Source organism: Danio aesculapii, chromosome 11 (assembly GCF_903798145.1).
Source record: "Danio aesculapii chromosome 11, fDanAes4.1, whole genome shotgun sequence".
Lineage (NCBI taxonomy): Eukaryota > Metazoa > Chordata > Actinopteri > Cypriniformes > Danionidae > Danio > Danio aesculapii.
This window is the reverse complement of record NC_079445.1, coordinates 46045242-46056555: the sequence shown is the minus strand read 5'-3', so window position 1 is coordinate 46056555 and position 11314 is coordinate 46045242. Positions and strand designations below refer to the sequence as shown.

The window sequence follows — 11314 nt, the reverse complement described above, 5'->3', positions numbered from 1 at the left end:
TGTGAGTACTGGGTACAGGTGACCTCTGATGAGGATGAATAAAGGGCTGAGCCGAAGGAAAATGAATGACTGAAAAAAATATATGAAATTATTCACAATGATTAGATATATTTTTATTATTAGTAGTAATAGTAATATTACTAAACAGTACATTTTACATCTTCTGTTGAGCGCCGGAGTTGGTCCTCCAGTTTCCCACAATGCGTCAGTGTGCGCGCTGGTAAGTGGCGCATGCGCAGTGGCTCGGTCTCTTTCGGAACCGCAACCCTTCTGCTAAGATGGTGAGTGTTTACGGCCTGAGAGCTGAATCTTCACTCATCTGTTCTGTGGTAATCTAATAATCCACTCTTTGCGTCTAGTTGTGATTAAAAGAGTTTATTAAACACGATCCCTTCTGAATGGGTGACTGGGCGAAGATGAAGCGTTTAATAGCCATGGCGATGAAGAGCGGGTTCAGTTCAGACTCGCCGAACGAAACGAACTTCTTCGTATTTAGAGTTTTATTCGGCGTCGGACCTTTTTTTTTTAACAATAATGAGCTCATCATGCCATTCTTTAAGTAATAATTACAACAGGGTAACATTGCTAAAGTTAAAGCAGAGAGAAGCGAGTGTTTACTGGTCGGATCAGTTGTGCAGACGTACAGTCATTTAGGTGTTATAATTATTAATTTGCTTCTGAATTATATCATTAAGTTCTCTTTTTTAAATGACTGGGTTTTGCTGTTCTTATGTTGCTGTATAAAATGTTTAACATGGCTGATTTATTGAGAATTTGATATGGTCAGCTATAAGTTAGATCAGCTGGGGAGGGTGGTTTTTAATATTGAATCATAGTTAAACTCCACTTTGACGTCTAATTCTCACTTAATTTTTATTAATTTCTATGTAAATGTGTAAAGGTAGTTGCACTTAAATGCAGTTTTCAAGAAAGTAATTATACAGTCATTTATAGTAGTTACTGTAGATCAGAGTTGCACTTCTGTCAGATTCAGTTTTTGCAGATTTAAAGCATCAACTTCAACAGTTGCTTTATTGGTATGACAAGCTACAAATGTATTGCCAAAGCATTTATAAAGTTTACAGAAAAGTAACATAAAGTAATATACACCGTAAATGTAAGAGATTTATAATTAAAATATAAATCATATATAATTATTCAATATCATGTTATCAAATTATCATTATTCATGCATTTAAAAAACAACCATCAGAATAAACTACATTTTACCAATCAACATTTTAGCATTAATTTCACTCCTCCGCTGAGGAGAATCTGCTGTTATATTGCTGTTTAACTCCTAACATGACTGATTTATTGAGGATTTGATATTGTCAGCTGTGGAAGATTGTTTTTAATATTGAGTCACGTTAAAAAGTAAACTTTAAAAACTAATTTCGACTTATTTTTTTCTTGCAATTGCTAAAATAGCCAAATATTAATGTACAATAGCATGTTGACTACTGTTAGGATGAAAGTTGTCTGAATTACATTATTGTTCAGTGGATATCCTTATTTACAAAGCTATTTAATAAAAACGTCAGTGTAATTGCACCTAGAGCTTTGAGTCTAAGAAAAGCGCATGACAAATAAAATGTATTATTATAATTATTGCCTCGCTTTTTTTTAATGCAGTTTTCAAGACAAACAAGTAATTTAGTTAAAATCATTACTGTAGATCAGTGGTGCTTTTACTAATGTCAGATTCACTCAGATTTACTGATTAAAGCATGAATTTCTCTTCTGTTCACTGATGAGGTTCTGCTGTTCTTATGTTGCTGTTTAACTCGTAACGTGCCTTGTTTTAATCTTTCATGGATATTAATCTTCTTTCAGAGTCAGTTTTGATATTTAAAAGCTTGACAGAAATGCTGTTCTTCCAGTGTAAATATTGGCTCATTGTCTGATGTTGTTTTTTTCTCTTCAGGCCAAGCGCACCAAGAAGGTGGGAATCGTGGGAAAGTATGGCACCCGTTATGGTGCGTCGCTCAGGAAGATGGTGAAGAAGATCGAGATCAGCCAACACGCCAAATACACCTGCTCCTTCTGCGGAAAGGTGACAGCAATTCACATACAGACTGATATTCTTAGGATGTAGGTGAATTGGGACACAGCAGCTGACACTGTTGTGTGTGTGTGTGTGTGTGTGTGTGTTTGTTTGTGTGTGTGTGTGTGTTTGTGCAGACTAAGATGAAGAGAAAGGCTGTGGGCATCTGGCACTGCGGCTCCTGCATGAAGACTGTGGCTGGAGGAGCCTGGTCATACAAGTAAGCCTGACCATCGATATTATGATTATGAAGATGCTGCTGATTAATTATCTGAGTTATCAATTTTATCATATCGAATCAGTTTATGGGAATGACAATCAGAGCTGCACAACATTACAAAAATGTGACCCATTTTGCTTTGCCTTGAGATGAATATAATGGCCCGTTTCCACTGAGTGGTACGGTTCGGTTTGGTTTGGTACGCTTTTATAGCCGTTTCCACTGTCAAAAAGCGTACCGTACCGTACCACTTTTTCGGCACCCTTTCGAAAGGGTACCAAAGACGTGAAAGGGTACCAAAAGGCGGAGCTAGACGCGCAGCTGAACGCTATTGGTTTACAGAGATACGTCATTCGCTTACGCAACAAGCCAGAATGAAAACAAAAAACCCGCCATGTTTGAAATACACAGCCGACGAGCCGAGACATCACAGCGGAATGATATATACATAAAATAACGAGCCATGGTCGACCTGGGCTCAAACAAACCTTGTCGTCGTCTTGATAAACAGCCACAAAGACAAGAAGAAGAGCAGATTTACCCTGTGCCCCGTAGTTTTTTACGAGGCAGTCTGAGGCGCGAGCGGTTTCGCTTTCTTGCTAGCGTTCGCGCGCGTCTAACATTATATCTGAAATAACAAACTTCTTGAGCTGATGATAATTACCTGCGCTTGATTATTGACGTGCTTTTGAAACCCGATCCTGTCAGACACTGACAAACGCGAGTGTGAACCGTGAAGAAACAAAGGAGAAGCCGGAAAAAAAGGAGCACATTATTTTTTCAGCAAACATGAACAAAATGTATAACTAACTTATTATCTTCACATTTTGGACTATTATGAACTCAGATTGACGGAATTACTGTCTAACAGAGGCTACATGTGCTGCTGAAGATTACAGACACAGATGAGAGGTTTTCACTGACTAGGCTATAATTTGTATTGCTTTGAACCTAAATACGGACGAAAATGTCTGCTGTGTGTAGTTCTTCTGTAGTTGGTAACATATCGGAGACTGTAGGGGTTTGTATATGTTCATTTATTTAGTTATTTAATATAATTACAGACGTTACAGTAGGCTGTTTCGCACTGTCATTGATCTGCAATTATAATCAACTCATGTTCATTGAAAAATTACTAATAAACATTTATACACAAGTATTTATGTGTATGAAGCATCTGTTGTGTGAGAAGAGCTTCTCATATGATATATAAGTGACCCATACAGCTTTATTGTAGACATTTCCTCGAGCGAGAATGACGTCGACTGAAACTGTCTGTCATACACCACGCCCACCAAAAGGGTACCCTTGTTAGTGGAAACGCAAGCCTGATAAAGGTGACCCGAACCAAACCGTACCGTACCGGTCAGTGGAAACGAGCCATAACTTCACCAGATTAATTAGATGTCTCTGTTTGACATTTCATTTGTTTAGATTCACTGACTGGGGTGATCAAGTCTTCAATCACATATATGATAGAGAAAACATAAGTAAACAGTGTTTTATCAAGTACTAAAATTGAATAATCAAATGTGAAAATAACACTGTGGTCAATGTGTAAATCAGGGCTGCATGATATTGGAATAATCTGACATTGTGATTGTTTTGCTGCAATAAGAGTACAGATGGCTTAAATACAGTCTATTTGTAAAAAAACATCATTAATTTAGATTGGTTTGGTTTTGAATCATGTATATATAAAAATAATAATAAAATTGCAAGAGTAATTACAATAGAGCAAAGTAAAATAAGTTCTTTATGGTTTTCCAGTGTAGAGATACAGAAAATACTGTAATGTAAAATAACACTGTATAGTTTTCATCATTAATAAATCAGTCAAATTTCTCCATTTAAAGTTAAAATGGTTTGTTATTGAGCCCAAATGCTTTACACTTTCTTGAAATGTAAAACCTGAAGCCTTTAAAACACATGCAAATGATCAAGTTTCATTCTGTTATGGTTATATGTTGCAATGACTCCTATAATCATGTTTTCTCAATTGTTGATTGACTAAATCCCAGTTTAGCATTGCAAATCCTGCGATGTACTATTGGGGAGACGTATTGCGAGATCGATGCGGAAATGATATATTGTGCAACCCTGGTATAAATGATTTTATATAGTAACAAATATAATATCTTAATCTTTAATAAGTCGTCCTGCCATTATTTATCTAATAACAATAAGCTCCAGTTTTGAGTCATTCCTTTGACTTGGAATAAAAGATTTGTTAATCTCATTGAACGAGACTCAAAGGTCTTGAGTTTATGAAATGATGATGAATTTCCAAAGCTTATTACTGATTTTTTTACTCCTATTGAGCTTATTCTACAATGTGGAAGTGCGCTCGTTTTTGCGATTGTTTTAGGACTTTCCATTTAGCTGTCTATAGGAGAAATGACTAGAAATAATAAACGGCAGAAAACGGTCACACTACTTACTCTACAAACAAGTGTTTGCATGACAATACATAATGAGTAGAAAAATATAATAAGAAAAGATCAGTTTGCAATGTAAAGAAGCATTATGAGCTGTTTTAAACCTCTAAAAATGAATGGATGTTAATGAGAGCGGAAGTTTCGAGCCAAAAAGATTCAAATGGCTGCGCCCGCTCGTACGCGGAGAATAAGGTGAATAGACCATTTTGAGGGATGCAAACAAAAACAATAGTGCCAGCGTATTTCCTGTTTTACATTTTTAATTTCTATCGCTTCCCAGAATCCAAAAAGAGCCACATATTAATAAAGTTATTATAGCTGTTTTAACCTTAAGTTATGATTGAATTGCCTTTTGTTGCAGTTATTAGTAGTTTGACGACAAGCAGGAAATGTTCATGGGCCAATTACATCACCACATTGAAATGGTCTATATGAGTTCATCTGAGAGCCAATCACAGAGCAGGAGTTTGCAATGGCCAATTGGATTGCATTTAATTTCCTCTTAAAGTGACAGTTCACCCAGAAATTACACTTTGCTCATGTCATTTCAAACCTTTGAGTTTATTTCTTGTTAAATACAAAAACGGTGTACAAGGGAAAATAAATACTGTGGAAGGTAATGCTTGCATGTTTCCGGCTGTTAATATTGAAGTATCTTTGAAGAAGAAAAATAAATCATTTTATTTTCATTGTAGTATTTTCTGGAAGACTCTGCCTGATAAAATACTGAAAATAGCAGCTGTAACACTGGAAGCAGACCTCATGAGCGCCTCCTGCTGGCAGAGAGAAAATCTCCATTTACAGTCACTTCATTCAGACTAGTGCAATAGTAACTTGTCCACGTCAACATTAGAGGATCAAAATGGAAACATTCTTAATTGTCCTATGACAAGAGTGGGTTTAGTTTGATGAAAGGTTTTGATCCACTTCAAATGTTGACTGCTCTATATTTGCTCTATTCACTCTACATCTGTGGAAACACAGAATATATTAGAAATGCAACAACACAGACTTCTCAGTTTAATGTTAGACTTGAAGATTTCAGTACGGTTCGGTATATGTCTGGGATATTCAATTGGTGGCCCGCGGGCTGAACCTGCAAGTTTCCAAGACATATTGTTCCAGCCCTCCAAATAGTGTGACCAAGACATCAGAAATAAATTAAGTTCAGTGGAAAAACGGCTGCTATACTTATGAAGTGACGTGCATCTGTTCAATACAGCACGAGCTGCAGATAAAGGATGCACAGAGAGCAAGTCTCCTGACATTAAGCGAGTGGCGCGAGCAGCCGGAAACATTTGGATATGTTTGTAGAAAAGACCTTTTGCTCAATGTACTGATATCGGTAATAGGGATGCTCCGATTAGCTGATTTCACTATTAACTGCGCTTTAATTCGTCACAGTTAATCGTAAAGGCTTCTCAGCGCTTGTTGCATCCCTAATTGTTATGCAGTTAAAAACTACATATGAATGTAGAAGAAGCCCACTTGAGCAATGCACTGCTTCTGTTGTGCTTTGAAATACAACATCTGAATGTTTGTAAAAAAAAAAAAGGTCTATTGTACAATGCACTGATATTATGAAGCTTCAAAATACAATACGTGAACATTTTAATGTAGAAAAAATATCTTGAGGAGAAATAAAATATGCGGTTGTGTCATCAGTCATATTGCTAGTCATATCCATCCCCTAATTTGGGATGCTTTTGAACTGACCCTCATGACAAACTAACTGAATAGCCCTGATATGTGTTCAGAACTCTACAAGCAAGATACAATACAGAATCAACACAATATAGCAAAGATAATACTAAAGCCCTGTGTGCTGCTGGGTTGTTTCAGTTCACTCCAGGGGGATTTTGAGGCCTAATTTGGACAACTTTTTCTGACACCCATTTTCAGAAAATACCCTAATATATAAAAGCTTAATAGACCCTGCCCAAATGTGCTACTTTTAATGATATGTTGGTGCTGTTTTTGCCCCATTGACTTCCATTATAATCACATTTTTTGATTGCAAAGCAGTGACAGCATGAATATATATTGAATATAGTCGAGCTGTTTCTGCCATATCTGAGTGTTGTCTTGTGTCCCGCAGCACAACATCCGCCGTGACGGTCAAATCCGCCATCAAGAGACTGAAGGAGCTGAAGGACCAGTGAATAACTGCTCTTCTGTATCTGTGTCGGACTGTTTCTCTCTGTGGCTCTGCAAACATCCCATAATAAATCTGAGTCTTGAGCGGGACGCTGCTTCTGTCTTGTTTTGAGTGCATGATCACACTAAGTTAATGGATGAGAGTTTCCAAAAACAAAATGGAGTGGAGTTAATGGATTTTTCTAATGATGAGATTCATGTAGTGACAGAAAAAGGTTCTAAACTAAAATTATATACATGGGGAAGACGTGTGTTTAAAATAAAAATTATGATATTTACACTTGCATACATTTAACTTGATGTGTAACAAACTAATATCCAAGAAATGTAAATATAAAAAAATTATTCATATGTTTTTATACGCTTGTGTGAGTGCATATAGATAGATAGATAGATAGATAGATAGATAGATATGCATACATACACACACATATGTGTACACAGTTGAAGTCAGAATTATTAGCCCCCCTGTTTATTTTTTTTCTTCAATTTCTGTTTAACAGAGCAGATGTCTTCAACACATTTATAATCATAATAGTTTTAATAACTCATCTCTAATAACTGATTTATTTTCTCTTTGTCATGATGACAGTAATATTAGACTAGATATTCTTCAAGACACTAGTATTCAGCTAAAAGTGACATTTAAAGGCTTAACTAGGTTAATTAGGCAAGTTATTGTATACAGTGGTTTGTTCTGTAGATTATCAGACAAAAAATAGCTTAAAGGGGCTAATAATATTGACCTTAAAATGCTGTTTCAAAAACTAAAAACTGCTTTTATTCTAGCCGAAATAAATCAAATAGGACTTTCCCTAGAAGAAAAAATATTAGAGGAAATACTGTGAACATTTCCTTGCTCTGTTCAACATTGTGAAAAAAAAAAGAATAAAGCTACGGTCACACTGGGCTTTGTGTGTGCGAAATTCTGTCGTGCGGCGCTGCGAAAAGGGGCGGGATTAAACAAGATGTTTAGACATTAAAAGGCCAGCGATTGCTCCATGTTTTTAATTTCTGTCCAGAGAGGTCCTGTTTTGATCCTCGATTGGTCTCACGCAGTCAAGTGATGCGATTTCGCAGGTCAGAGTTCACCTAGCTTGAACTTTGCACCGCAGCAACCTGCGAAACTCAACGCATGACCCTGCGTTTCCGGTCTGACGCATTCGCGTGCGTATGAATGGAAGTCTATGGAAGGAAAAGTCAAGTGTGACCGCACCTTAAAAAGCAAAATTCAAAGGGGCGCTAATAATTCTGAATTCAAATATGTAATTATATAAATGTGTATGTGTGTGTGTACATATACATACACACACGTGTATAAAAATATGAATAAATTTATACATTTTTTGGATATATAAATTAAGATATATTTTTTTTATTAGTTTTTGTTACTGTGTGTATATATACAAGTTAAAATGAGAAATATTGTGACAATGACATCAAATAATTGAATTATATTTTAAACAGTATTTCAATTAAATGTTTTTATGGTTTCCAATTTGGTTAAACTAAAATAATTGCTGTAAAATCAGTGTACTTGATCACTTATTTCAGTGTATACTGTTTATTTGCTATATCTGGTGTATCAAAGGTAAACTGACATTATGATTGTGTTGGTAGATTTAACTACTATTAAAATACAGGAGTATTATAAACGAATTAAGACAAGCATAAGAGTTATTTATGCACGTTACAGATTAAAACTTGTAATGTTTTAAATGCAAAATAAAATTATTTTTCTTTTAAAGCCAAAATTAGCTCATATGTAATTCAACTGACAAGTACATGAATGCAAAAAGTGAAATATCTTTAAAAAAAGTTAATAACAGCTGCAAAAAACACAGTCCTGAAAATATGGCTGGATCCATCTACTCCGGCTGATCTATCCTGGAGGCTCTATCTACTGGACTTTATTAGTTTGGAATACACCAAAGCCAAAATAAATGGTGCCAGTAAAAAAAATAATAATTTTAGTTGAATATGTGAGAGACTGTATCAGATATGTTTCAATCCTGATTCTGTACCTATTACTGTATTACTGGTTTTGTTTTACTTTACTTTTTTGTTGGGTGGATCTCAGGCTTTGTTCAAAATCAAAATGTTCAATAAAAAACAAAAAGGGAGAGTGTGGACAGTAGCAACACTGCATTTACTTCATTTTTTTCGAAGACTGATATATTAAAGCCACATTGATCAGATACCCACCCACACTGCTACAACATGCATATGATAACTGTAGAATTTACACTTGAACAGGCAAAGTCAGAGGAATATAACATTCGCCATGTTCATTGAAATGTGATAATAAACAACATCAGACCGAGATTTCTTTAATTTTTATTTATAAACAGACAATGTAAATTGGTTAAACTTAAAGTGCACCTATTGTGAAAAATCTACTTTTGAAGCTGTTTGGACAGACATATGTGCATGTATGGTGTATAGACTGTCATATTTGGGTGATATAAACACACCCAGTGCTTTTTTTTTTTCAATTTAACAACATAAAAAACGGTGGACCAATTGGAGCGGTTTTCAAATCGATCGCTACCTGATGTAGGAGAGCGGTCCCCCCGCCCACCAATATTGATTGACAGGCGCGTCATCATATCCTCAGTTTGTTGATTCACGTCCGCCATTTTCAGCGTGAGTCGAAGCGATATCACTAAAGGAACACGCTAGCTCTGTTTTTAGATGCAAGGCTCATTGGGCTCAACACAAGATCAATATTCTCCACATTATCGCTCTAATCGGAATTATTGGTTGTATCTTTAGGTAGGTTTGCAAACATGTGTACTTCTCATTGAGTCTACCTTATACTTCAGCCGTTTGCATTTCTCGTGATCCCAGAAGCTCCTTGTGATCTTAACTAGCATGCGTTTTAGAACTCTAAACATCGGTTTCTATCAGGGTACACTCAAGTCGACGGCTGGGCGCCGCGGACCGCTGCAGAAACCTGTTTAGAATTCAAAAATGCGTGGCGCGACGATTCGGGACACTTCATGTTTCTGCCGCGCCACAGAGAGTGTCTGGTGTGCCGTGTCACGGCTTCGAGCGGCGCATCCGGTGCCTCAGTCAAAGTTAATTCAGTGTGCGTGGTTATTAGTTTCTGTGTACAAGCTCGGCACTTGAAACTAGCACACAGTTGGCTGTAAAACTGTACAAAGACACAAATGATTTTGTACTCTCTGCTTGGTCTGTGTCCGAGTCGTACATGTACGACTGAATGAGGATCCTCTCACTCCTGCTCCTTCTCTGTCTGCCTGTCAGACTCTGTAGCAAACGCAGAGCGGTTGAGCTCATGGCTCCGCCCCCTTGTTAAGTTGGGCGGGAAGCCGAAACTAATCTACATGTGAAGCAACACACCTCTAAATCAGCGAGCTGTGGACACGCCCCCAACATGACACTTTTTAACACATTATAATAAAACAATCTGAATTGTGTTTTAAACTGAAGCTAAACTGGCACACTCAGAGGAACCATAATATTAATATTAAATCATAAAAAAGAGGTAAACTATGTGCCCTTTAAATGTGTAAAACTGGCTGGATAAAGAAGATAGACTCGCCTAGTAAAAACAGATTTGGGTCAATTATCGAGGAAACAGGTCTGGAAATAATTTGCACAAATTAGATTTTTATTGATTATTTTGCTTGAAACTTCACTAAACTCCTTCTTTATACTAAATTCGTCAATTAATCAAATAATTAATTGTTTGAAATGAAATTACTATGAAACTACAATTGAGCTATGTTAATATGAAAATATTCACGTCAGTGTTGTGTCAGCTGGTTGAACTTGTTATGCTAGCTAGATAATACATGATAAATAAACCCATTTAAAAACAGTTATTTCAGTTGATATGAACACATGATGCTTCAGTTCAGACGGTAAGAGACATTGTGTGCCGGGGCTGTGCAGAGTTCTGCGTGTGTTTATCTCATTGTTTATTGAAAACATATGTAGTTCTGCCTTATATTTTGTGGGCGGAGCCTAAGTCTACACGGCATCATGACTGTAACCGATGGGCCTGGGATACATAAACATAAAAGGGATACAGCTGCTGATACGTTAACATAGCATAATTTTTTGTGACACTCCAATAATTAATAGTTTTACATTACTGTGACAGTTGGATGTAGGGTTAGTGTAGTGGTATAGACGTTAATAAAATGCAATCTAATGGGTAATTTAATAAATATGGAGAAACACTCTGTATTATTACTGTTTTTACATTACTGTGAGGGTTGGCTTTAGAATTGAGGTATAAGAGATGTTAATAAATACACTAATGGGTAATTTAATAAATATTATGGAAGATACTCGTTTTAATTACTGTTTTCACATTATTGTGAGGGTTGGGGTAGGGGTAGACATTTATAAAATACAATTTAAAAGGTGATATAGTAAATAATATCAATAATATTCTGTGTAATTACTGTTTTTACATTA

At 36.2% G+C, this 11314-nt stretch overlaps 1 protein-coding gene across 1 annotated transcript; it reads left to right on the top strand.

The window, feature by feature from the left end:
* The first annotated feature begins 203 nt into the window (after positions 1-203).
* Positions 204-6952, top strand: rpl37a (ribosomal protein L37a). Its single transcript, XM_056468540.1, has 4 exons — positions 204-281; positions 1928-2056; positions 2185-2267; positions 6804-6952. The coding sequence occupies exons 1-4, from the start codon at positions 279-281 to the stop codon at positions 6865-6867; spliced, it is 279 nt and encodes a 92-aa protein (XP_056324515.1). The 5' UTR covers positions 204-278; the 3' UTR covers positions 6868-6952.
* The last annotated feature ends 4362 nt before the right edge of the window (positions 6953-11314 follow it).

Coding starts and splice junctions, on each gene's coding strand:
- rpl37a (XM_056468540.1), top strand. Junction 2,057..2,184: donor CCTGCTCCTTCTGCGGAAAG/GTGACAGCAATT, acceptor GTGTTTGTGCAG/ACTAAGATGAAGAGAAAGGC. Junction 2,268..6,803: donor GGAGGAGCCTGGTCATACAA/GTAAGCCTGACC, acceptor TGTGTCCCGCAG/CACAACATCCGCCGTGACGG.